The sequence below is a fragment of the Muntiacus reevesi genome, chromosome 2, assembly GCF_963930625.1.
Source record: "Muntiacus reevesi chromosome 2, mMunRee1.1, whole genome shotgun sequence".
Classification (NCBI taxonomy): Eukaryota; Metazoa; Chordata; class Mammalia; order Artiodactyla; family Cervidae; genus Muntiacus; species Muntiacus reevesi.
In genome coordinates, this window is record NC_089250.1 from 137,446,046 (window position 1) to 137,474,045 (window position 28,000).

The following is a 28,000-nucleotide window of genomic DNA, read 5'->3' on the forward strand; positions in this document are numbered from 1 at the left end:
ATTTGCTTCAGCCCCAAAGGAGATAAACACAAATCAGTGCTTCACAAAGAAACCTTGAGTTGAAGTCTGAGACCTCAGAAAAGCGTTGACAAAGTCCCAGAAAACGTTGGCGGATCCAGGAGACGCCTTCCCAGCCTGGGGACCGTCCTCTCCCCTTCAGCCCCACCCCTCCACCCGCAGCCCAGCTACATCCCGCACTCCTCGCTCACTCAGGTTCCAGGCCCCGCCCCCGGAGGCCGCAGCCAATCGGAGAGCCTCGCCCCCGCCGGCAGTGACGTGCCCCCCGCAGCCGCGGGATTCAAACTCCCGGAAGCAGCTCCCGCGCCAAAGGGTGTGACTGGGCCGACGCGAGCGCGGCGCTTCGCCTCAGGTGCTGGCTGGCTGCGGGGAGGCGACCGCGGAGGGTGGCGGAGGCGGCCAGGACCCGCAGCCTTGAGGCCGGGTGTGACCGCGGGGGAGGCGGGGTCAGTGGGAGAACGCGCTGGCTGGGATTCAATCTCTGCCTACCTTGGAGCCAGTGGCCGTTCCCTGGCACTCATTTTTTTGCCTGTCCCCGGAAGACCGTCGCCGATTGGATCCCCGCTTTCAGCTCTGCCCGTGAGTATTGCCATCCTCTTTCAGACAAGCGCAGGGCGTCCTGGTGACTTGGCCACGTCCTTTCCTTAGTACAGCAATTTGCGGATTAGCAAGCACTTTCATGTCTATTCTACAAACATCTTCACCTCAGAGGTGAGAAAAAGGGTGCCTCTTTTTGCAGTTTTCTTTGCCTCTCTTCCCACAGGAGATCTTATGTGAAGGTGTTTGTAGATTTGCCTCCACTTGTAGAAGACGTGGCCTGTAGTAGATGCTTTGTGCCCTTTGCTAGGTATCTTAATCTTTCACCTTAGAATGGACAAAAATCCAGGGCTAACCTTTTCTGGTGGCTTAGTGGTAAAGAATTCGCCTACCAATGCAGGAGACGAGCTTCGTTCGATCCCTGGGATGGGGAGATCCCCTGGAGAAGGAAATGGCAACCCACTCCAATATTCTTGCCTGGGAAATTCTTCATGGACAGAGGAGCATGGTGGGCTACAGTCCATGGGGTCGCAAAAGAGTGGCACAGGACTTAGCGACTAAACAATAACATACAGGGTGACCCTAAAGGTTATTTTCATAGAGAAGCCTTCCCCACCTCAGCGTCTAAGTAAGTCTCCCTTACTTTTACTTGTATCATTTATCACTGTACTTTTCTTTTACTGGATAACATTTGTTTTCCAGTTTGAGGATCTATACTTGTTTCCTTGTTATTGCCTGCCTCCTCTGCTAGATTGAAAGTTCCGTCATGTAAGGGACATGTCTCTCTTTCATTCTTGTTTTCAGCCAGTTTTTACCCAGCACCTATTATGCTGCCTGGTAAATTAGGTTCTCCAATATTTTTTTGAATGCATGAATAGTATCATATTCCTCTGGCTTCCTTAGTTACATTATTATTCTTTTATTTGGGGATCCATAGGTGGGAAAATGCTTTTTAACCTCCCTAATTAAAGCTACTTTTATTATGTGCTCAGTATAGACTTGGGTTCAATCTTTGGGTCGGGAAGAACCCCTGGAGAAGGAAATGGCAATCCACTTCAGTATTCTTGCCTGGGAAATCCCATGCACAGAGGAGTTTGGGAAGGCTATTAGTCCATGGGGTCGGAAAAGAGTCAGACATGACTTAGCAACAAAACTTTTCCTTACTTCTTGTTCTTAATTCCTGCCATTCCTGAATTCTTTGAATATTGGGTCTCCTTTTCCTATAAATGCCTCATACTGAATTCTTCTCACTTCTGCCCACTGTGCTCTCTGAACATTACAGTTAAGATAGAACTGAACTAGGCGTATCTTCTAAAACAGAGGATGCACCATTATGTCAGGTAATGATGTTTCAGTGTCCAGATATTCAGAATTATATTATTTGTCATTGGCCTTTTATTCTAGAGTAAAGTTTGTCTTTGTGATCTAACTTTCAGGTTTCATTTAACGGTTTAATTATTGGTTATCCCTCTATTTTTTTTTAATGAAACGTTTCTATTGAAGTATGACACACATAAGAATCCTGCACAAACACAGACGTACAGGTTGACTATTGACTACCTCCATGCATCTACCACCCAGATTTAAAATATATATATATTGTTGTTAGCAAGTTAGAAGCCATACCCCACTGAATCACTTCTATTTACATAGAAAAGTTCTTCTGTTTAGTAAATAGGTTATTAGATCTTTTCAAGCCTGAGATTTGACCTTGTAAACTCAGATTTCTTTTTACAGGCACTTTAAGAAATGTCTTCCAGAAATCCCAAAGATTTAATTAAAAGTAAATGGGGACCAAAGCCTAGTAACTCCAAATCAGAAACTGCATTAGAAAAATTTAGGGGAGAAATTGAAGCTTTAAAAACATCAGTGGATGAAATAACAAGTGGAAAAGGAAAGCTGATTGATAAAGACAGACACAAACTTTTGGAGGTAAGACCTTTTAAACTGTAGTAAGCTTTACTATGGTAGATGAGAAAGTATATGATATAATCTAGTCTTTATGTTCAATAAATGTAAACAACAAATCTAATCATGTCACCTTTGGGATGTAGATTTTAGTATAAAGGTTTAAAAACCCATTTAATCATGTATTTTGGCTACTTTACAAGTAATTTTTGTTTTCAGGTTTTTTTTTTTTTAAGGTAAAATCATTACAGATATCAGCATTTTGTGTTCTGTTAAACAATATTTCCCTAATTTACAATTTGTTATGACATAGTCTGAAAAGGAGTTAGAAATATTAGAACTGGAGGGATTTAAAATTTAATCAGTTCAATTTATTTTGCAAGAGTACTTTTATTTTTCATAGTTAGAAAACAAATGATCCCTACTAAATAATATCATTGGATTTCTTTAAATTTTACTTTATAAGGCACATCATAAAACCAAATGATTTATTTTTTTTTTAACACATATTGAGGTGAATTCTTATTCAAGCATGGAGAAATGATCTATCACCAATTCTTAGACATAAAGATTATCTTGTAATCTGGTGAAAGAATCTAGTAGCTTTCCTGAGAGTTCTCTTTCCAATTCATTTTACTTCTGACAAGCAATGGCTGTCAAAATCCCTTTATAATCAATTGAAATTAAACTTCCTATAACTTCTACCAGTTTGTTCTAGCTATGTCCATTAAAGCTACACAGAACAAATCTTTTTTTTTTTTTTTTATCCAATTGAGAGCTTTTCCGGTGTCCAGGGCTTCCCAGATGGTGCTAGTGGTAAAGAACCCACCTGCCAATGCAGGAGATTTAAGAGACGGGGTTTCTATCCCTGGGTTGGGAAGATCCCCTGGAGAAGGGCATGGAAAGATATTCCAGTGTTCTTGCCTGGAGAATCCCATGGACAAAGGAGCCAGACGGGCTACAGTCCATAGGGTTGCCAAGAGTTGGACATGACTGAAGTGACTTAGCATGCATGCATGCAGATATACAAGGAAATCTTGCTCCTCTTACTTATCTATAGGCCAGCCCCATATTCTTCAGCTTTACTAGCTTTTTCTCATCCTTGTCACTTTCCTGAACACTTTTCTGGTGTTCATGTCCCTCTTGAATTAATGCTTCCAGATTGCACACAGTCACAAACACAGATTGAAACAGTACTATTATTTCCCCTAATCTGGATGCTGTACTCTATGAAATCTTGGAATTGTATTGGCTTCTTTGGTAACTGTGTCATAATACTGTCTTATCTTAAGCTGGTAGGCAACTAAAAATCCCCTCATCATTTTCACACAACCATCCAACTCTATGTCCCCGTCTCTATTTGAAAAACTGTTTTTTCCCGCCCACCCTCAAATGTGAGTTTTTAGTTTTAAGTTTTTTTCCTTTGTCAGCATGTAAAGCCATTTTACTTATTTTTATATCATCTCTATATTAGTGCTTTCTCCCTTTTACCAGCAAGAGTTTAACTAACATGCCTTCTTTAACTTTCCAATCCTTGAAAATGTTGAACACTCCCTTGAAGATCACCTTCTAGATTTGATACCAAATCTTTTTTTTCCCCCAAATCGTTTATTAACAAAAAGCAAGTTTATGAATGTGATTTTATACACCTATAACATTCTGTAATATCTGAATTCTGTTGCTTCAAGTTCATTAGCAAGCATGTATCTCTTTGTGTAACTCAACTTTTAGCCATTAAAATGACTAGAATTGGCATGATGGGAGAATGATTAGCAGATGCTCAGGTGAGAGTCAGCTTTTCTTTAGCTTTCTAAGTGGTCTCTCCTGTGTCCATGTCCTGTTCATTTTATATATATCTTAACCACAGCACTTATCATACTGCATAAACGTATTGGTCTAACTCTCTATGAGCTCTCTGAGCATTTTTTTGGTCCTGGTATCTGGTATAATGCTGACTTGATACATAATAAATACTTCCTACACGCTTGTTGTAATGTACTGTTTATTTTTGTGTTTGACCTGGCCTTGTTCTAAGATTCTTCTTAGTTTATATCTAGAAAATTCGAGTCCTTGAGGCTGAGAGAGAGAAGAATGTTTATCGCCTCACAGAAAAGGACAAAGAAATACAGCGACTCAGAGACCAGCTAAAAGCCAAGCACAGCACTACTGCATTGCTTGAACAGCTGGAAGAGAAAACGAAGGAAGCTGAAAGAAGAGAACAGCTCTTGAAATCCTTGTCTGAAGAGACAGATGTGTTGAAGAAACAGTTGTCTGCTACAACTGCAAGGCTTGCTGAACTTGAAGGCACGGCCAATACACTTCATTTATCACAGGTACTAATTTCTTTAAAACCTGTTTTGTTTTGTTTTTTTGGTCTTTTCTGATGCAGTTTGTAATTCTTATTAGGAATGGGTTTGTTAAAACATGCTTGTCAAATGGTGAAACAGTATAGTATACTAACAGGTTTACTTTTTTTTTTATCATAGTCTGGTTCTTCTCTATAAGCAAAAATAGGTAATATGGCTCCCCCCACTGACCATACCATTGTTTTGCCCAAGGGAGTATTCAGAATACAGACTCTGCTGTGTATCTACAATAGCCAGGAAGTGTTTATTGAATTCTTTTTTTCTTTAGTTTGTATTGTGAGAACAATGGCTTCATTTTTGGGTTATTTTTCATATTTGAGATACCCAATTAAAATAGCAAGTATGCTTTTCTCCTGTCTTGTGTTTTAGAGTCATTAGTGTAGTAGAAAGAGCAGGGATTTATGGTTCGGCAGCTCTGAATTCAGATTCCACTTGCTAGCTGTGTGAGTCTAAACAAATTCCTTAACCTCTCTAGCCTTAGAAACAATGCTAGAATTCACCAGACCCCTCTCCTAAATTTGTTTCCACATCAGTAAAATGAGGATACGAGTACTGGAGATTAAATGTTACAATATATGTGAATAACCTAGCAGAGTGCCTGGCATGTGAAGTGAAAGTCGCTCAGTTGTATCTGACTCTTTGTGATTCCATGGACTGTAGCCCACCAGGCTCCTCCGTCCATGGGATTCTCCAGGCAAGAATACTGGAGTGGGTTGCCATTTCCTTCTCCAGGGGATCTTCCCAACCCAGGGATCTAACCCAAGTCATTGCAGGCAGACGCTTTACCATCTGAGCCACCATAGTGCTAAATAAATAGTTTCTTATTGATCAGACCTTTGATTCTCTTGAAAATTTGGACATGTGAATAATACTAATACTACAGCTATTAACACTACCTGCAGAACAAAGAGCACTTCTCTGGTAGCTTAGATGGTAAAGAATCTGCCTACAATGCAGGATACCTGGGTTTGATTCCTGGGTCAGGAAGATCCCCTGGAGATGGGAATGGCAACCTGCTCCAGTATTCTTGCCTGGAGAATCCCATGGACAGAGGAGCCTGGTGGGCTACAGTCCATGGGGTTGCAAAAAGTCAGACACCACTAAGTGACCAAAACTTACTTACTTACAGAAGAAAATCTATTGCTTTCAAATAAATGCTTCAGTGATGTTAAGGGTCTTTGTACTCCCCTTTAGAGTGGGTCTTCCTACTCTAAGAGAATTTGCCTGCCAATGCAAAAGATGTGGGCTTGAGCCTTGTGTCGGGAAGATCCCCTAGAGGAAGAAATGGCAACCCACTTCACTATTGCCTGGAAAATCCCATGGACGGAGGAGCCTGGCAGGCTACAGTCCATATGGTCGCAAACAGTTGGACACGACTGAGCGACTTCACTTTCACTTTTACTTAAAGCTCAAGAATCAGTTTCTCTACTTTTGAAGATGGAAATATAAATCTTGGTAGAAATGATAATTTTAAAAATGTATTCATATAATTACTGTGGGATACTCACTGTTAATTTCTGTATTAGTCAGCATATCTAATCACCTGACAACCAACGTCCAAATCTCAGAGTCTTATACAAGTGATTATCTTTCCGCTCATGTCACAGCTTATTTTAGGTTGGAGTGGAGGAGGCTTTGCTCCACAGAATCATTCAGAGATCCAGGTTCCTTCCTTCTAGTGGCTCCCCCATCTCTCAGAGTGCAGTCCTCCACCAGATCCTTTATACACAGCTGTGGGCTAGAGAACATGTGAAGAACTGGGTTAACCTGTGGGGTCTAGGCCTAGGATTGACATATCTCATTTCTGCTTACATTCCACTGGACATAATTCAGTCTCCTGACCTCACTAACCACAGGAAAGACTGGGAAAGGTGGTTTGCAGTGTGCCCAGGATAAAAGGAAAGAAATGTGATGAACTCTCTCTGTCATGGTTTCCACCTGAAGGACTAAATTGAGAGGGGTAAAGAGCATCTCTAGAGAAACGAATATATATTTTGAGCTTTCTTGCCATCCTTTACACAAGTCTCTTTACTCAGAGCTGTTAAACGACTGAAATGCAGCTTTTTATGAGCTTTGTTGGCTAGCTTTGGTACCTTACCACCTGGAAAATGAAAGTGTTGTCACTCAGTCGTGTTCGACTCTTTGCGACCCCGTGGACTGTAGCCTACCAGGCTCCTCCATCCATGGAATTCTCCAGGCAAGAACACTGGAGGGGGTCTCCCCAACTCAGAGATCAAATCTGGTCAAACTCGATCTCCTGTAGGTGGATTCTTGACCGTTTGAAACACCAACTTACCGTCTACTTCCCTCTTTTATTGCCTCTGAAAAAATGAAGAAAAAAGAGGAGACAGATTATATTTTGAGTTCTATATGAATGAATACTAATTAATACTATTGCTAATGTTGAATATAAATATGATTCTAGAAAACAAAATTTATCTTTTATTTGATAATATTTTCCGGATTTCATTTAAATAGGCCAGTTGCTTGGTTTTGTTTCCTGGTGAAAATCAGGGCTGTTCATCTCCACTGAGGGCTAGTCTGGTGATTCTGGGGTCCAGATGACCTCAGATATCAAATTAGATATGAAATCTCAGGGTGTCCAATCTGCTTAGGAGCCCTCCAGGACTCCAGAACTAATTCCGCACTGCTACTCATCACCTGGCATATACCGGTTCTGGGTTTTGGGATGTATGTGAAATATACTGTCTTATTATGAAGGTAAGTATAATGAGGAAACTTATGTTCTTAAATTATCATGTTAACTACTATTGATCTACTTACAGACTGTGGCTACAAGTTGCTTCAATTCATCAATGAGTAATATTCATGAAATGGAAGTACAGTTGAAAGATGTAAGTTCATTTTTATTTTATTAAGTTATAGCTAAAGAGGACTAATTCCTTTATTATTAAATTTCATGGAAATTGACAACAGTAATGCTGTAGCTTGAAAAAAATCTTTTGAGGAGATGAAGAAATGAATGGTTTGAAATCATCTTTCTGGGTTACCACATTTAAGTCTCTTTCCAGACTTTTAAGAGGGCCAGTTCCTCTAAGTATGGTCTCTTTAGGCTAGAAAACCTTGGAAATCACCCATTTCTACCAAATAACTCAACAATATCCTGTTTTCACTTAAATCTAATTTGCTCAACTATTTTATTATAATAATGTAATTTAATATGTATTGTTTTTTCTTTTTGTTTACCCATGCTACATGTCCTCTTTAGTTTGAAATTTTTCCCTTGGAAGCAGTATTTGCTTTCCTAGTTTGAAAAGGAAATACATTCTTTGTGTATTTAATATTTCTTTTTCCTAGAGTTGGATATGAGGTTAGCTGTATTATTCCAAACTTATATCTTAAATGGATTGGTGGGTTGCATTGAAAATTAAATAAATTGGGGACATAGGACTAGTGGTCACAGTGTATTTTTTCAAATTTTAAGATTAGATATGCGAAGTATGAAATTCTTGATTTAATTATTGGGTCAATAGGTAGATACTGTGTTTCCAGAAATATTACTGGCATGTCTACCCTGATCTAAGTGTGCTCTTAAGAGTCCTGTTTTATCTCACATAGCAGGCATACCTTGAGGCCTATTTGATTTTCTTTCTTTTTTTTTTTAAATATTATTTTATTAGTTGGAGGCCAATCACTTCACAACATTTCAGTGGGTTTTGTCATACATTGACATGAATCAGCCATATAGTTACACGTATTCCCCATCCCGATCCCCCCTCCCACCTCCCCTATTTGATTTTCAAGAAAAGAATTTAAATCTGTTAGTGTCTGTATAACTGAGTTCTAGAGTACCTTTATCAAAGTAATTTACCTAGAGGTAACTAAAATAAAAAAGAAACACAATTCTTAAAGAACTATCAAAATAAGTTTTTTTGTATGTCATATATTATCCCCAGCATTTAGATAATTGGAAAGAATGACTAGATGGAATCTGGTGAAGTTTCTTGAATTTTATAATGTCTCTTTTAGCAAAGTGCCTGAAAATAGATGCTGTTTTCTTAAACCCATGTGTAATTTTTAGGCTTCTCAGTGCTAACTGCTTCAAATATCAACTAAAGTTATTTTTATGTAATGACGATTAGTCTGGGAGAGAACCTGAGAGTCTTCATTTCCAATAAGTTTCAGGTGCTGCTGCTACTGTTGGTGGTCTGAGGACCACCATGTGAGAACCATTAACTTACACTTGAGGAGTAAGAGGTGGCCAAGCTCTGGTTATCCCTTTGGGATCTCAGCAGATCTTTCAGACCAGGGGGAGAATTATAGTTGGAAGACTGAGGAGCAGGGAAAGAAAAATCTCACTCCTAAGTCTACAGGACTCAGCCATTCTAGCCCTATACCCTCTGCAGAGCTCCCACAAAACTTCCTATAGAAGTTTGCCCACCTGTTTTAAGAATCAGTGTTTGTTAGGCTAAAATAAGTCCTAAAAATCTGTTTTACTTTTCTTAGGGCCAAGCCATATCATTCCTCAGCTATCATTTAGGTCTGGCTCATATTTTGAAACAGTTACATCGTGTTAATGCTGTAATCGCTTTCCTGATAGCTCAGTTGGTAAAGAATCCACCTGCAATGCTGGAGACCCTGGTTTGATTCCTGGGTTGGAAATATCCCCTGAAGAAGGGATAGGCTACCCACTCCAGTTTTCTTGGGCTTCCTTGTGCCTCAGCTGGTAAAGAATCCGCCTGCAATGCAGGAGACCGGGGTTCAATCCCTGGGTTGGGAAGATCCCCTGGAGAAGGGAAAGGTTACCCACTCCAGTATTCTGGCCTGGAGAATTCCATGGACAGTCCATGGGGTCACAAAGAGTCGGACACGACTGAGTGACATTCACTTTCAATGCTGTAATCATTATCCAGTGTCAGTAACTTTAAAACCAAATAGCTAAATGTCAGTTTTAATAGGCATTTCTTGGTCTTAATTTTAAAAATCTGATTTTTAGGGAATTCCCTGGTGGTCCAGTGGTTAAGACTCTAGTCTTCCACTGCAAGGGGTATGGTTTTGATACACCGTCAGGGAACTATGATCCATAAAGCCACATGGGGCAGCCAAAAAACAAAAAATCTGACTTTTAAACATAGAATTACTGAAGATAAATAATAATTATTTTTAATTTGGGAAAAAATCAAATTTACAGAAAAGTTATAAGAATGGAAAATAGTACATACATAAGTTCACATACTCTTTACCAAAATTGAACTCATTAGCATTTTATCCCATTTTATACTTTCTCTTCCAGTTCCCGCCCCATCCACACACATACACATACACACACAAACATAATATTTTTTCTGAACCATAAAATAGTTGCATATATCTACAGCCTTTTCAGCCTGTATATTCCAATGTATATTCCTAAGAATGAGGATACTGTTACATGACCACCATACAGATATCAACTTTAATAAGTTTAACATGGGCATAATACTTCTGTGTAATCTACCATCCGTATTCCAGTTTTGTCAATTGACACACATTTTTTCTTCCTTCAATATAGGCTAACATTTCAATCTATGTTAGAGTTTTTGCCCAAGGAAATATTTAGTGAATCCCTGCCAAAGCAGGAGAAAGAGCTTTCATGGCATTCCTCACAGCTTCACTTTACCTATTTTATATTTTTATTGATAACTTGGGTGAATATGATAAATGCATGTCTAACAAATGTGTAGAGACACAAAGCTGGAAGAGATAACTAATCTAAAGATGCAAAACTCATAATGTCAACATCCACTGAAAGCTATCAAATCTACTTTTTGTTGATTCTATAAAGAAACGAAAGTAGATACAGTCAGTGAGATCAGTAGTAAAGAAATGTTTATTACTTTATTGAAGTAACATCGCCATCATGTGGCCCTTTAGAATAATGTCTCATCCTCGCTTTGGCAGCACATATACTAAAATTAGGCTTCCCTGGTGGATCAGATGGTAAAGAATCTGCAGTGTGGGAGACCTGGTTCTATCCCTGGGTTGGGAAGATCCCTTGGAGAAGGGAATGGCAACCCACTCCAGTATTTTTGTCTGGAGAATTCCATGGACAGAGGAGCCTGTCAGGCTACATACAGTCCATGTGGTCGCAGAGTTGGACACAAATGAGCAACTAACACACACACACACACACACACACTCACACACACGTATATTTTACTTCAGTTGAGTCACACCAGGCAGCTTTTTTGTTAAGAACTTTGCGTTTGTGCCATCTCTTTTCTGGCAGCCCTAAAGGATAAAAAGTCATACCTCCTGGCTGCCACACTTTAGTCATTGATAATAATTAATTCTCCCAGGTCAAGGATGAATTATGACACAAAGGATACATATTATACACTTGTAAGACTACAAAAATAGTTATGGTAGTTCTATGACAAAATATTTTGATTACATTTTCATGCATTACTTAGTTAATTAGTAATAGATTTTTGAAAGTGTTTTTTTCTTTTTGAATCACTAAATGTATTGTTCTACTGTGCGTAAGGAACTTCTAGATTCCTTCCTGCCCTCTCGTCCCTCCTCTAAACACTCTCGAACTTCTGTCTAGGTCTACAAGGCTTTCTGGTTCTTGAAGGCATTTTCTCCACCCCATGTTGTCAACATCATTCACAAACATTTATCAGGCAGCTTCCAGGTACAGAAGCACAAATAAGGAACTGTGAAATAAAATATCTAAACAAGCCTATGCCCAGCTGTCAGAGGGCTCAGGGTATAATTAAGATAAGAAATATCATCAGGAAGCAATCAAGAGTTCATGAGTATAAGATGCCAGGTAGACAATGGACACAAAAATCACTAGTTGCTTATGAAGGAGGGAAGTTTGATGAGGACAGTTACGGTGAGGAGCCTTGAAAGATAAGCCTGGACCCACTGGAACTTGCTGTAATGTGGAATTTAAATGGGCAGATAACATAGGAAGGGATTGTAGAGCACCATGCACGAAGGGAAGAGGCACAGAGGGTGTGCTTTATTGTGTAGACAACAAGGAAGCAGTGAAGGGGAAAGGTCAGGCTGTGATTTGAAGGGATGGGAATTGGCAGATTGTGGACAATTTTAATGTCAGCCTAAAGGACATGGAACAACAGACTGGTTCCAAATAGGAAAGTGAGTACGTCAAGGCTGTATATTGTCACCCTGCTTATTTAACTTATATGCAGAGTACATCATGAGAAACACTGGGCTGGAAGAAGCACAGGCTGGAATCAAGATTGCCAGGAGAAATATCAATAACTTCAGATATATCATGACAGATGACACCACCCTTATGGCAGAAAGTGAAGAGGAACTAAAAAGCCTCTTGATGAAAATGAAAGAGGAGAGTGAAAAAGTTGACTTAAACCTTAACATTCAGAAAACTAAGATCATGGCATCTGGTCCCATCACTTCATGGAAAATAGATGGGGAAACAGTGGAAACAGTGTCAGACTTAATTTTTGGGTTTCAGTTCAGTTGAACTGAACTGAAAGGAACCTAGCTTCAGTTTCAGCGAGTGTTTTCCTGAAGCTTTAAAATATTCTGTTATTAATATCATTAAAACAATTTAGCACTTTGGGGGATCGAGGAAGAGGTTGAACTGAACTTACTAGCTGTAGCTATTTTGCCTCAAAATATTCAGCAATCATTATATTAATTGACCTAAAGCTATTGGTCATGGCCTGTGTCTCGTCTCACTGTTCTTGATGAGGAAATCAGCCTCCACGTGAGGATTTATAAATCCCCAAATTACCAAGATCCAACAGTGAACCACTGCTCAAGCAGGTATTTCTGTGGGGGTAGATAAGTCTTGGACTTCCCTGGTGGCTCAGATGGTAAAGAATCCGCCTGCAATGTGGGAGACCTGGGTTCGATCCCTGGTTGGGAAGATCCCCTGGAGAAGGGAACATCTACCCACTCCAGTATTCTTGCCTGGAGAATTCCATGGACAGAGGAGCCTGGCAGGCTACAATCCATGGGGTCACAATGAGTCAGACACGACTGAGAGAGTTTCACTTTCATGTAAGTCTTGGCTTCTCTGGGGCCTCAGATGGTAAAGAGTCTGCCCGCAGTGTGGAAAAACTGGGTTCAATCCCTGGATCAGTAAGATCCCCTGGAGAAGGAAATGGCAACCCACTCCAGTATTCCTCCCTGGGAACCCCATGGACGGAGGAGCCTGGTGGGCTACAGTCCACCGGGTCGCAGAGTTGGACATGACAGAATGACTCACACTTTCATGTTAAGCAAGTCAGCACAAGTGGCACAGGCAGAGGGCTCAGTACCAATGAGCTTGGCCATTGGTGAAGGGGTTTTAGCATCAGTGTGTATACCTCCTTCTGGGGCCCTTAACATTTTACACCTGTGACATTAGATTTAGCTGTGCATGTTCTCTTTACACAAGTAGTCATTGAGACTTACTTCCTCAGCCTTCCAGAAACAGAACAAAAAGGGGGCAGTCCCTGATAGCTCAGTTGGTAAAGAATCCGCCTGCAATTTAGGAGACCTCTGTTTGATTCCTGGGTCAGGAAGATCCTCTGGAGAAGGGATAGGCTACCCACTCCAGTATTCTTGGGCTTCCCTGTGGCTCAGCTGGTAAAGAATCCGCCCACAATGCGGGAGACCTGGGTTCGATCCCTGGGTTGGGAAATCCCCTGGAGAAGGGAAAGGCTACCCACTCCAGTATTCTGGCCAGAAGAATTCCATGGAGTATATAGTCCCTGGGGTCACAAAGAGTCAGACATGACTGAGCGACTTTCAGTTTCACTTTCCATACTCTTGGATGGAAGACCTAGATTGGAAAGGAGAGAAGAGTTGTAATCTTATTGCATTTTGGTGCTAAAGTATAAGCATTTCAAGACTTTGTTTTCCCTCTACTACTCATGGGCGAATCTTCTTTGCTAGCTTTCAACTTGAATTTCTGTCCTGCTGCTACTGGCAAAACAGGGGTATAGGTGAACGGGAGGTGTTTATACAGTTGTGTACAGCCCTGGCAGTCTCCTTTGGCTTTGCCTTTGACTGAATTTCCAAGGATCCAATGGTTAAGACCAGTGAGAGTTAGAATCAGAGTATATATCAATTTGTCCCAGTTAAAAATCAAAATATCAATAGAATTTTTCACTAAAAAATTTCATAAATCTTTGGGCTTACCTGGTGGCCCAGGGGTTAAGAATCCACCTTGCAATGCAAGGGACATGGGTTTGATCCCTGGTCCAGGAAGATACCACATGCTGCAGGGTGTCTAAGCCCGTGAGCCTCAACTACTAATGCCTGAGAGCGTAGAGCCCATGCTCCGCAACAAAAGATGCCACTGCAGTGAGAAACCCACACTCCACAACTAGAGAGTAGGCCCCACTCTCTGCAAGTAGAGAAAGCCCATGCACAACAATGATGACCCAGTGCAGCCAAAAATAAAATAAATATTACCTTTCATAAACCTATACACCTCTGTCCATATATGCTACCTTGATTTCTCCACTGAAGTTAACGTAGCTTCTTCTGTGAATATTGGCTAATATCTTGCCACAGATCAGGTGGAATGAGCCACAGAAAATGTAGATGAGATTTTATAAAATTTTCCAACTTTTCCTAGGTGGCTGGTAAAGCATAGCTAGGTTCTTGTAGGAAAGATATAACTGAAATGAAAAATTAACATGAGCAGTAATGGTAAAGTAAACCACTTTCCCTGTTACCAGCTAACTTAAATAGACATAGTTTGTTTTATTAATATTGTCCATCATTCAAATAATTTCTCAACTATACATTGTATGCAAAAGCTGGGAGTCCTTTTGGAAGAACATGGTCTGCCACTTCAAGGAACTTAATATAAAGAATCTGCCTGCAGTGCAGGAGACATAGGAGATAACGGATTCAATCCCTGGGTGAGGAAGAGCCCCTGGAGTAGGAAATGGCAACCTACTCCAGTATTCTTGCCTGGAAAATTCCATGAACAGATAAGCCTGGCGGGCTATAGTCCATGGGGTCGTGAAGAGTAGGACTCGACTGAGTGACTAAGCGCGCACAATCTATTTGAAACAGCAAACACAGAAAAAAGCTAATGAGGATTGGTAAAATAAGTTTTTAAAATATGTAGGTATGTGTTTATAACAACTGAGTTCCTAAACCCCTATACAAACTAGATGAAAGTTTCCATTTGGTGATTTTTGAGCTCTAAAAGATGAAAACTGGTGATAAAGAAAGGGGGTGGTGTTTGAGTTGGTTCTCCGGGAGGCAGACACAAGATGGAGTAGTCAGCAGTGCAGTTTACTGGGGAGCCACATCTGTGAAAGGAAGAGGAAGGCCCAGGATTGAGGAGGGGTGGGGAGGTGGCACTGTCAGAGTAGGATGCACGCCTGACAGAGCCTCTGTCCACCCCTTGGAGAGCCCCCAGGCAGAGCCCTCAGGTGGGTGGAAATACCTCTCAAAGAGTACTGAGCACTGCATCTCCACCTCTGCCACAAAGACATTCTATTAACCGAGAATGATGTGGATACCAACACGAGGCAAACTGTATAGGAGACAGCGGACAAATGAACGTAACCCTGTGTGGACATGACTTGGCCATGTTATTTGGAATTCTGAAGGTGTGTGGCCTTGGAATATGTCTCTGTGTGGGAAGCTTTACAGTGATGCCTGGAATCATTCTGTGATATGAGCCATCAAGTATTTATGTGCTGGAAAAGACTTCGTACCATGTGGTCCCTTGTCCATTTGAAGGGTTTGGGTTTTGATTATTGATTTGCTTTCATTTTCACTTTGAGGCTCTGGAGAAAAATCAGCAGTGGCTTGTGTATGATCAGCAGCGAGAGGTCTACGTGAAAGGACTTCTAGCAAAGATCTTCGAGTTGGAACAGAAAGTGGAAACAGCCCCCCAGACACTCCCACAGCAGACAAAAAAGACTGAATCAGAAGGTACTGGTATAAAAATGTTCTTCTGGGTTGGCCTGCCTGACATTTTCCAAAAAGACAGATGCATCAAATTTAGATTCTTATAGATCTGTGTTATAAAGTAAAACAAGAGCAGGTCTGCTAAGGCCTGAAGTAAGAAATCCCATTTTAGCCAATCTTCCGAATTCATCTCCCATTGTTTTCTGACACCAGAGGATGAGAGGCACAGGGTAAAGGGATCTTGCAGCTCTGCAGGCACGTTAGGTTTTTTCCACCTTGCAAGTCCTTTCCCTCCTTCAAAGTCCTGCTCCAGCTTCATTTCCCTGGTGCTAGCCTTGTCAGTGACTATCTTGTTATTCGGCTTCCCTTTAGCAGTTATTCATATCAACTCTAGGAGAAAGATTACATTTTTATACATGATGCTTCAATCATTTGAATCTCACCCTAGAACTGAGATGAAGTTCTTATCAGTGATGCTGTCTGTTTGCCAAAGGCTTTGCAGCTTCTTTGATCTCCATTGAGTTTCACAAGAGCCTAAGAGCAAGGGCAGAAAGGATCATTATTCTCATTTTACAGATAGATTCAGCAGTTCCAGGTGATGAGCCAGGAAAAGAAAAAGCTCTGTGCAAGGCACTCATTTAAATGACTGACAGCCCTACTGGTTCTGGAGCCTTGAATTACAGAAAGAGAAGTCTCATAATCCCAGAGCTTCACATTTGAATATTTAAAATGAAGCTAATGCTAAAACAGTACGAAAGGAATGTCTCTAGAGATAATTCAAAGCTGTTTATCCCTCAGGGGACAAGGTTACTACTGTACTGCCATTATAAATTTGCTACACGTGAAAGTAGGTTTTTAATTATGGGTGAAGTGTAGCTTTTTCCTTTGGTAATACGATTTTTCTTTTCTCTCTCCCTCTCTTATTTTCTCTCTCTTACTTTCTCTCTCTCTCTCTGTGTTTTATCAAAGTGGTATATGCGTTAATGTCTCTATTTGTTTTTTGTTTTCTTTAGACATTAGTGACACGCCCACCCCCAGAATAATTATATTACTGTTTCTGGCTCTTCTAGCTATTAATTTTGTAACTTCAAGTAGTATACCTGAACTTCTGTTTCTTGTTCTGTCAAACATCAACCATGATCCCTGTGTCTCTTGAGTCTTCATTTTTGAGGATGAGGAAATAATGTGATCATGAATACAGAAGCATAGTTACATTCATTTCTTCAGGAAAATTACCTATTTTGTAAAGTGAGTTGTGTCATGATATATTTGTCACAGGTTATCTTCAAGAAGAAAAGCAAAAATATTACAACCATCTCTTGGCAAATGCAAAAAAAGATCTTGAGGTGGAACGACAAACCATAACTCAGCTGAATTTTGAACTGAGTGAATTTCGAAGAAAATATGAAGAAACCCAAAAAGAAGTGCAAGATTTAAATCAACTGTTGTGTTCCCAAAGAAAGGCAGATGTACAACATCTGGAAGATGATAGGCAGAAAACAGAGAAAATACAGAGGCTCAAGGAAGAGAATGATCTTGCCAGAGAAAAACTTGAGGAAGAGAAGAAGAGATCTGAAGAGCTGTTATCTCAGGTGAGTCTAACCAGCATGGTTTTCCGTGGTTCGTAAGCCATAATTTCCATGGTACTTACTAAGTGTCAGGGGCTATTTTAACTACTTAGGAACCAGCATGGAACAACACAAGTTCCTACCCCCTCATAGGAGTTCATGCTAAGAAGGGAGACAGACCATAAGCAAGTACCTAAATAAAACAGGGCAGTATGATCGAGAGAAATTGAGGCCAGTGAAGGCCTCACTGAGGAGATGGTATTTGGACAAAGCTGAGGGTGAGAAGGCACCAGTGAGGTGAGTGACTGGGAATTCCCTCCTGGTGAAGGGATCACAGACATAAAGGTTCTGAGTGAGGAAGAGGTAGGCATGTGTGAGAAGCTGAAGGGGGGCAGTGAGGAGGAGGTAGGTATATGTGGGAAGCCGAAAGAAGGGGATCGGGGATCCAGGTTGATTCCTAGGCTGGCACTGTGAACTGTTCTCAAGTTAATTCACTGTATACCTTCCATGTTCTCACTGTGCTCATAGCCAGATCTGGAATGTCTGTCTCAGTAATGTTGGCATTACTATGTTAGATTTATTAGAATTGAGTACTATTTCAACAGAAACTTATTAAATATCCCCCACAGCATGAAATAATGGAAAACACATAATTTGGGGTCCATCCCAGGTCTCTCATTGAGGATGTGTAGCCTGAGGAAAATCAGCTAACTTCTCTGACTGACAGGTTATTTGTGTGTCAAATTAATAATAATAAATCTTATAACCTCTTTTCACCTCATAGGACTTTTGTGAAGGTCAGCTGAGAGAAGGTGAAAGCACTTTATAAATTAAAGGACTAGGTAAATGTTAGTTACTGCTACTCTTAGAATAGTGATTTCTAAAATCCTCCAGAATTTGAGAGAGAGGGAAAAAATGGCTTATAACATTTGCCTTCTCAGTCTTTACCATGCTCACTTCTGCCTAAGGTGTGAGCAGTGATATTTACAAAAGATTAAGCAGAAATGATTGAAAATTTGACTCCAACTCTGTGGCTGAGAAGGCCAAGCTCTGCCAGCTTTGTTATCCTACTCAGAAATATCAGTGAATGTTAAGACCTACTTGTCTACTCTGACTTAGCGCTTTCTGTCTACATTCAGTCTGTGCCTCGGGGAACTCGGCCTGGTTAGTACTGCTCAGCTGTTTGCATAGATAGCTGTCCAACCACAGCTGGAAGGGCTCGCCCAGAAGAGCAGGTGTTGCCCTGGTTAGAGATGTGACATTTGCGAGCCTTTCATGCATCCTGGGTCGGGTCAAGCTATAAAAAGTTGATGTGACAGTGTTGGTTCTATTTACATCCTACAGGTTCAGTTTCTTTACACATCTCTGTTGAAGCAGGAGGAGGAACAAACAAGGGTAGCTCTGTTGGAACAACAGGTACTCATGAGGGTTTCTTCTAAATTCAGTTTAACTTTTGAGAAAATGGAATTTTTCCTCATGTTTACACTGTTGTATGAAGAACCATTTGTAAGTTCTATAAAATGTTTTTTTAAAAACTTTTAACAAAAGTATTGAAAGTGACAACTTACACCAGCCATATGTTCCCATTACTATCTTTAGGCTAAACCAAATTCTCTAAGGTGACATGGCAATTTTCTTGACAGACAGATGTTTGCCTTAGCAAACTTTCTTCTTCCCTAAATGGCTGGTAGTCTGACAGGATGTTCCTAATAGAACTACTTGATAACTTCAAGTAGAACTCAAAGAGAGACCAGTTACTCTCAAGAGACCAGAGATTTTTAGTATATTCGAAACCAGGGAACAGCCATCTCCTTCCCCTCCCCACAAAAAGAAGGATGAGGAGGACAGATTCTAACCAGCAACTTCTTAAGCTGTTCCTCACTCACTTAGACCTCACACTTTGGCTTTGTTCCTTGGACAGAGTTTCTTCATTTATCAACATCTACCTGTGCTCAGAGGAGTTCTTACTCTGATGGCACAACATGTTTTTTTCTTGTGATACTAAAGAAACCTCCAGTCAGGAAAACTAGACAGTATACAGTAGCTGTCATTGTCTTATCTTGGGCACTTTTTTCCAGATGCAGGCATGTACTTTAGACTTTGAAAATGAAAAACTTGATCGTCAAAATATGCAGCATCAATTGCATGTAATTCTTAAGGAGCTCCGCAAAGCAAGAAATCAAATAACACAGTTGGAATCCTTGGTGAGTCTGGAATGGTTAAACAAAAACTTATTTCATCTTTCTTTTTCTGCCATCTTTCTATTTATATGTTAAAGCAGTTCCCAAAATAGGAGGATACAGTTTAAGAATAGCTGTTTCTTAAATTAGTCAGATCAAATCCCTTGCCTCATTTGAAGCATCTGCCCTTTGAGCATCAGTTCAAAGTACTAGACAGAGGGACATTACCAGCCTCTTGGTAATGATAACATTACCAGTGCCTGGGATCATCCCCACCCACTCTGGGCTCTGTGATTCTAGAGGCACTGAACAGAGCTTGGCCTGGGGGACAAAGGGAGCAAGGCAGGGCAGTTTTAGATCCTGAACTGAAGTTGTGCTTTTCTCTTTAAAAAAAAAAAAAGAAAAAACTGTTGCTTTTAGGGCTAATGGACTTTTACTGTTAATACACTCTTGTAGGCATACTGATATAAGCATAGTCTGTGGATTACCTTGAATACATAACCTTTTAAAACATTAACCTTTTTAATAACATTGCTTCTATGAGGAAATGGTTTTGATTTACCTATTATCATTCTACTAATAAGCTTTGAGGGACTTCCCTGATGGCTCAGTAGTAAAGAATCCACCTACCAATGCAGGAGATCATTTGATTCCTGGGTGGGGAAGATCCCCTGGAGAAGGAAATGGCAACCCACTCTAGTATTCTTGCTTGGGAAATCCTATGGACAGAGGAGCCTGGTGGGCTACAGTCCATGGAGCTGCAAAAGAGTCAGACACAAATTAGAAGCTAAAGAACCACACGGTAAGCTCTGGACCAAACCTGTTAGGGTCTGTTCCATTAGCCCATATTTTGTATATGATCCTTGTATTGCAGAATATTTGCACAGGGTGAAATGTCACAAATAGAATTCCTCAGCTTTCGAAAGAGAAAAAAGCAGTTTTTACAATCATTTGCAATTTCTTTATGAATAAAAGACAGAAAATAATTTTTTGGCTCTGTTTATGTCATTGATTTTTACCATAATATTTAAAATTGAAATTTAGAATTCATTCTTATTTATGACTGTTTATCAAAGTACAGGAAGCCAAACAGTGTCCAAATGAATCCATAATTTTCCTGTATTTTTCTTTGTTTTCCTACCATTCATTTTCACAGTATGCTTTAAAATGTTCATTTTTAGCTTTACTGACTGTTCTAAATTTCTCAGGGAAAAAAACATGAAAATGAGATATCACAAATGAATTATACAGTATCTTAGTCGTTCCTGTGTATAATCTGTGTGACCTGCTAAGATTTTTTGCTGCTCTTAATTCCATACAGTTCTTTATTGCTGAAGTTGCCCGTCTTTAACCTAGCAATCTTTGTCAGCATTGCCCATAGTCCTACCTTTACATGTGACTCTAAGCATTTTAATAAAACCTGCTACGTAAACACCTGATCCTAGTACTTCCTGGGTAATTTCAGTGATTTATAACAACCTCATAAGGCTTCCCAGGTGAAGCTAGTGGTAAAGAATCCACCTGCCAATGCAGGAGACATAAGAGATGTGGGTTTGATCTCTGGGTAGGGAAGATCCTCTTTAGAAGGGCATGGCAACCCACTCCAGTATTCTTGGCCTGGAGAAGAATCCCATAGACAGAGAATCCTGGTAGGCTACAGTCCGTAGGGTCACAAAGAGCTGGACACAACTCAGGCGACTTAGCATGCATGCATAACCACCTTGTGGTAAGTTACCAGTGTAATACCAGTGACTGGAGAGATTCAGAAGAAAATCTAGCTAGAGGGCTGAAGCAACTGGAGTATCTATGGAGCAGTTACAGCTGCTGAGTGGTAGACCATCTATACAAACCATGTTCATTTAACACTTATTTTTCAGAAGCAGATTCGCGAGTTTGCCTTCACAGAGCCATTAGTCACTTTCCAAAAGGAGACTGAAAACAGAGGAAAAGTTGCCTCACCAAAAAGTCCCACTGCTGCATTAAATGAAAGCCTGGTGGAATGTCCTAAGTGCAATATCCAATATCCAGCCACCGAACACCGAGATCTACTCGTCCACGTTGAATACTGTTCCAAGTAGCAATGTGATTATTTTTTGTTTTTGTGTCAAAAGATTCAATACTGTATCTTATGTTAGCTAGTGGACATTTTGAATTTCACCTCCCCTCAGAAACTGCCTGTCTACCTTTAAGACTCTAGCATAGCAGTGAATCATTGTGTTTTGTTTTTGTTTTTTTGCCTGCTTTGCATTTCCGAGCATTGAATGCTGAGACCGCCAACATTTTGCACTGTTAAAGTACTTGATGAAGAAAACATAGTTCAGGTTATTGCTTGTAGGTCAAATCTATTACACCAACAAGCAAATATTTTATGTTTTTGGATTTTTAAAATATCAAAAGCAATTAACCAGGGATCTTTATTGTTATTATTTTTTAATCCAAGCAGTTCGTAAGCCTGCCATTCTGACTTTGATGTCCTTTGTGAAGAGATGGTGATACTTTTTTCTTTTCATTTATGTTTCCTTTCTATGATAGAACAGTTATTAGAAAAGTTGGGCATTTTCTTCATCTTGCTGCTTACTGTTGAAACTGTAGACCTAGCTGTGTTTGAAGCACAAAGCAGATTCCTTACTCACCACACGGTGTTTTCTCTGATGTTAACTGGCTATACCTTTAACTTGAATTTCATCAGCACATGTTAGTTAGCTAAAATTGTTAAAATGAATTTTAACAAAACCACCGAGCCCTCTCTTTTGATATGCAAATGTTTTATTTATTTATTTTTGGCACTCTTAAAAGCTGGGTGATGTAATGAGCAGATATTTGCTTATCTGAATATTTTTATACATGTGTGCATAAACCAACTTTTTTTTTTAATTTCTTCAGGTTTTATAAAGTGCTTAACACTGGGCTACTGTTGGTAATGTAAAGGAGAAAAGAATAAAGAGTTATTTAATAAATTTTGCTATGAGGAGAGTATATGTATATAGACAGGTATTTTAAGATTTCTGTCCTGAGAAGGGTGCCAGAGAGTTACAGATAAACATACAGTGTGAAATGATTTCCTTTAGGATTGGTTTGTTTGATCTTGCAGTCCAAGGGACCCTAAAGTCTTCTTCAACACCACAGTTCAAAAACATCAATTCTTTGGTGCTCAGCCTTCTTTGTGATCCAAATCAGGGTTTCTGGGGGGTGGGAAGCATGAAATGTGCCTTATCAATGAGTTCTCTAGATGCATTTTGGTGTATCACTGAAGACAGAACTACTGAACTAGCCCAACCTTAACTCCCTGATGAAACAGAGCCCCAGAGAGGGGTGTGACTTAGCCAGGTCTCTTAGCAGGTTTGTAGGAACACGAGGGAGGCCCAGACTCCCAATGGGAGTGGTTGTTAGAGCCACTACCATTTTGGCTTGTATGAAATGATTCCTGCAAAATTACTCTTTCCAAGATCCCCAGTGCTCTGCCTTCTAAGGCAAATCCAGTATTTGTTGGTCTGTTTCTCTTTATTTGCCTTATTGTTTGTGCTGTGCTCTCTGCTGTGAACCTAACATCTTTTGGCTTTGGGTGGTTGAGTGGGAAACAAGAGTAAGACACTGAAGAATACAATCTATTGCGTGCTGTGCTGTACTTGGTTGCTCAGTCGTGTCTGACTCTTTACGACCCCATGGACTTAGCCCACCAGTCTCCTCTGTCTATCGGGATTCTCCAGGCAAGAATACTGAAGTGGGTTGCCATGTCCTCCTCTAGGGGATCTTCCCAACCCAGGGATTGAACCCAGGTCTCCTGCATTGCAGGTGGATTCTTTACCAGCTGAGCTACCAGGGAAACCCCCAGTCTAGTGGTGACACCCAAGGTTAAAAGGTAGGTTCACCAAAGGTAAAAGGTAGGTTCAAGCTAGGGTTTTGCCCAGGATCTGAAGAGATAATGGAGAAAGGGGCAGGGAAGGCTGAGCCCTAGGGTGCATCCTATGGTCCACAAGTAGACAGGAGCACTCAGATTCAGATTAAAGTTATGTCTCTCAAACCAAGCAACAGAGAAAGAAGGAATGGCATGCACCTGTATGACAATGAATTAACACCTGACAATAACCTTCACTTTCTTGCTTGCCAGACACACTGTATTGATTTAACCCAAGGACCAACAAATCTTCCACTATGACAGTTTAACAAGTATTACAGATAAGTGTGTGTGCGTGTTAGTTGCTCAGTCATGCCCGACTCTTTGCGACCCCATGGACTGTAGAATGCCAGGCTCCTCTGTCCATGGAATTCTCCAGGCAAGAATACTGGAGTTGCCATTTCCTTCTAGGAGATCTTCCTGATTGAGGGACTGAACCCCAGTCTCCTGCATTGCAGGCAGATTCTTTACTGTCTGAGCCACGAGGGAAGCCCAAAAATTGCCCTAAGGTTATTTAATCGCCGAGTCATGGCCAACTCTTTGCAACCCCCATGGACTATATAGCCTGTGAAGTTCCTCTGTCCATGGAATTTCCCAGGCAAGAATACTGGGATGGGTTCCCATTTCTTCCTCCAGGGCATCCTCCCAACCCAGGGTTCCAACCTGCGTCTCCTGCATTGGCAGGCAGATAGATTCTTTACCACTGAGATACCGTGGAAGCCCTTGAAGGAGTCTCGCCTCTTTTAGGGGATATACCAAGCACAGATTTCCTCACTTGGTTCAGCAAATATTTAACTCATCTGCAATGGACAAGGTGTGGTGCCAGGCACTAGAGGTGGAGAGAGGGTATAGCAGGAACCACTTTAGAAGAGCCAAGACAGGTGGACATCAAGACTGACCAATGAATGATAGCACAAGTGAGGTCAGTGCCTCATTAGAGGTCACCCACGGGTGAGAGAGGAGAGGCTTTATGAAAGCAGCGATGACTAAGCCAGGTTCAAGGAAACATAATATTCAAGTTTTAACAGTGTTTATTCCTAGACTTATGTTGAGAGTGAATCATTCAACATTGCTTAAAGGAAAACATGGCCTGTGTTAGAGTGGTCACTTTCTGATGACAAAGGGCAGAGGTGTAGATCCAGATTGTAATAAGGTGAAAGGTGTTCCTTTGTATCTTATTAACTTGATGTTGAAAGGCATGTTGTGAAAAAGATACAGAAAGTAAACCGTTTTGAATGTTAAATATCAGCAGAGATAATAAATAAAGGTTTTAATGAAGGAGAAAGAAAAAAGTCAGCTTTGCCGTGTGATTTACAGATTTTGTAGAATGGTACTTATGCCACCTTGCATAGAGTAGGAAGATGTGTATTTTCACTCAATCTTTATAAAGTGGAGATAGATGGTGGTGGGGTGGAACTGAGACGAGAGGATTAAGAAAAAACCTTGAGGGCTTCCCTGGTGGCTCAGTGGTAAAGAATCCAACTGCCATGCAGGAGACGCAGGTTTGATCCCACATGCTGTGTGGCAACTAAGCCCCTATGCCACAATTATTGAATCCTGAGTGCCCTAGAGCCTGTGTCCTGAAACGAGAAGTCACCACAAGAAAAGGCTGCACACCACAACAAATAGTAGCTCCCACTCACTGCAACTAAAAAGCCCATGCATGAATGAAGGCCCGGCACAGCCAAAGAGAAATTAAAAAAAAAACAAAAAAACTTTTTGAGTATGTTATTTCCAGTAAAAACTTAAAAGTCTCTCACATTTGCACATAGTACAGTAATAACTATAGTAATAACTCTCTTCTAAGAAAATGATTCTGTTTATTGGAGATCAAAAAGGAAGCAGCTCAGAATTTAAATTTTATTTTGTATTGCTTCTTTGCAATTTCCAGGAGGCGCTAGTGGTAAATAATCCACCTGCCAATGTAGGAGACGCAAGAGACGGGTTCAGTCCTTGGGTCAGGAAGATCCCCTGGAGTGCGAAATGGCAACTCGTTCATTTCTGGAATTTCTCATTCATTTCGTTCATTTCTCAATTTCTGGAAAAATTCCATGGACTGAGGAGCTTGGCATGCTATAGTCCATGGGGCCACAAAGAGTTAGACACAGCAGCATATTTGGCAGTTTCAAGGAAACATGTTACTATGGCAAGAGCCCTGAAATGGGAATCACTGGACTTGGGATGAAAATCTGTTTCTGAACTTGAGCAAGGTTTCATTTCATTTCAACTCTAAGACTCAGCTTCCTCCACTGTAAAATGAGAATGTTTGTGTGTGCCCCATCCCTCTTTCTAGGCTATCATACAAATCAAAATCCAACCTATTTTGGGGAATCCTGTGTATTAAGCATTTTTAGTGTCCCACACAATATGCTTATAAACTTCCTGTGTCGTGTCATTTTCTCCTCGCAGTGACACTACCTGTGAGTTTCCAGAACTGTTCCGTCATATAAATGAGGAAACCATGGTTTAGGGAGTTTGTCGGTTGTCCAAGTCACACATCAAAGAGATTGACAGAGCTAGTATCTCAACCCAAGTTTGTGTGCCTATAGAGACAGAACTGTTATCTCCTACATTATGCTGCCACTTGTATATCACATATGAGCCAGAAAATACACATGAAAGCACATCACAGGCAAGGAAATACTGTCCAGGACTATTTTTATCTTTCAGCAATGATTATACTGTGAATGAGGATGAAGACAAGAGATGACAGTGACATTACCTACACCCACAAACAACTGTTCATTTTATTCATCCATTATAACCACACTTCTCATTCTCTTTGTAACAAGTATGAGGGCAGGTGCATTCAGATACAAATAACAGAAAAGCCTGACACCATCAGGGCACTTATTGTTTGTTAAAAAAAAGAAGTCTGGAATCAAAGAATCCTAGTTTAGACCAGCAATTTCACAACCTTAAGGCTCTGTGTAACCCTCTGTTCCCTACTCATGCTCATATAATGGATATTGCAATTACCAGCATCACAATCTAATGAGACTTTTTTTTTTCCCTGCAAAACTGAGAAACCGACAGCTGGCCAGGGCAGTGAATGAGCGCTCCTCATATGTTTCTCTCCTTTTCTGCAATGAAAAGAAATGTGTTGCAAGTGGAAATAGCCATGGACAGTACACTTCCCTTGGATCTCACTGACTAGAACTGGATTTCAATGTATCAGGATGAGCCAGGCTAGGATCCGGTACCAAGGAAGCTCTGAAATCTCAGTGGCTTAACAGTACAGGTTTCTTTCTGGCTCATCTCACAATTTAGGAGGGCGGGGGACCCTCCTTCATTTTATAGTTACAGTACCTGGAACACGAGGCCTCCCATGTCAAAGAAGCGGGGTAAGAGTGATGAAAACTACCACACCATCTCATAACTGTGCCAGACCGGAAGTGACACACTCTGCTCACATTCCTATTGGTCAGATCTTGGTTCCACTGCCCCTCCTCCTGCAAGGCGTCTGCCAAGAATGGTCCCAGCAAAGCAGATGTGAAGAACAGGTTAGAACTGTGTGCCCCTTGTGGTCCTCCCAGGTGGTTTAGTGGTGAAGAATACACCTGCCAATGCAGGAGATGCAGGAAATGCAAGTTTAATCCCTGAGTGGGGAAGATACTATGAAGAAGGAAATGGCAACCTGCTCCAGTATTCTTACCTGGAGAATCCCATGGACAGAGGAGCCTGGCAGGCTACAGTCCATGGGGTCGCAAAGAGTTGAACACGACTGAGTGGCTGAGCACACACACAAATGTGGTGAAACTGCACACCTCCAATGGGACTTGAACCCGCAGCCTTCCAATCGAAGCTATGCAACTAGTCTCAGGACTTACTGAAGCTCAGGTTCTTTATGTCTCCACATGGGAAGGAATTCAGTCAGGCAAGGTGATAGGTAAGAAGTAGCCTTGTTAATATCCTCTGTAAAGAGGTTACAGGAAAATGTGGCTGGAGAGGACGGTCGAGTCTCAGGTCTTGGGTGAGTTTCTGGGACAGGTGCCAAGTGAGAGTCCTTGGTTTGGCAGAGGACAGAATTCACAGGTGAGCTAGAGTAACGGGAAAGCAGGCTGACGGAGATAAACGTTCCACAGGCAGAATGTGGCCCTCTCAGGAGGGAAGAGGGGCCCCTGGGGAACACCCGTCATGGAGTGCGGGCCGCCTGGGGAGGTGAGAGTGTGGGGGTGGGGGCTGGAGGGTGGTGGGTACTGGGGGTGGTTAGTTTTTATGCGCTGCTTAATTTCATAGGCTAATGAGTGGGAAAGTTATTCCAATTATCTTGGAGAAGGGGCGGGAATTTCCCAGAATTGGGCCACTGCCCACTTTTTTGCCTTTTCTGGTTGGCCTGGGACCTGTCATGGCACCTGTGGTGCTGTTATTAGCATATGCCAGTGTATTACAATATGCGTATAATGAGGCTTAAGGGTTGTTGGAAGCCTTCCATCTTGGGCCTAATCAGTTTTAACCAGTTTATGTCGTGTCCTCAATGGCTGTGTCATTTTTTTTTTAAAGATTGTGTTCTGCCCCCTTCCCTCTTGTCTCATTGGCCACCCCTAGATTTTGGAGAAGAAGTGGCTGGGGAATGGCACCTGGGGGGAAGCCTGTCATTCCCTCTCACCCACCATCTCATGCCCTCACCAGGCCAGCAACCCTGGTTAAAGATAAGGTAAGAAATGT

At 41.1% G+C, this 28,000-nt stretch overlaps 1 protein-coding gene across 5 annotated transcripts; it reads left to right on the forward strand.

Annotated features, from left to right (window-relative positions):
- The first annotated feature begins 346 nt into the window (after window positions 1–346).
- Window positions 347–27,997, forward strand: CEP55 (centrosomal protein 55). Of its 5 annotated transcripts, none has more exons than XM_065922932.1 (9): window positions 347–597; window positions 2,293–2,487; window positions 4,521–4,796; window positions 7,616–7,684; window positions 15,563–15,713; window positions 16,968–17,281; window positions 18,602–18,673; window positions 19,336–19,461; window positions 27,881–27,997. In XM_065922932.1, the coding sequence occupies exons 2-9, from the start codon at window positions 2,305–2,307 to the stop codon at window positions 27,980–27,982; spliced, it is 1,293 nt and encodes a 430-aa protein (XP_065779004.1). In that variant the 5' UTR covers window positions 347–597; window positions 2,293–2,304; the 3' UTR covers window positions 27,983–27,997. The 5 variants fall into 5 exon arrangements, with proteins under 5 accessions (XP_065779004.1, XP_065779001.1, XP_065779000.1 ...); XM_065922929.1 differs by lacking the exon at window positions 27,881–27,997 and adding an exon at window positions 21,315–22,394 and having other exon boundaries at window positions 2,279–2,487; XM_065922928.1 differs by lacking the exon at window positions 27,881–27,997 and adding an exon at window positions 21,315–22,394.
- The last annotated feature ends 3 nt before the right edge of the window (window positions 27,998–28,000 follow it).

Bases quoted from the DNA above. Each gene is read 5' to 3' on its own strand.
- CEP55 (XM_065922929.1), top strand. From the start codon at position 2,305: ATGTCTTCCAGAAATCCCAAAGATTTAATTAAAAGTAAATGGGGACCA. The intron at 17,282-18,601 runs GTGAGTCTAACC...TACATCCTACAG, and splicing joins CTGAAGAGCTGTTATCTCAG to GTTCAGTTTCTTTACACATC. The intron at 18,674-19,335 runs GTACTCATGAGG...ACTTTTTTCCAG, and splicing joins TAGCTCTGTTGGAACAACAG to ATGCAGGCATGTACTTTAGA.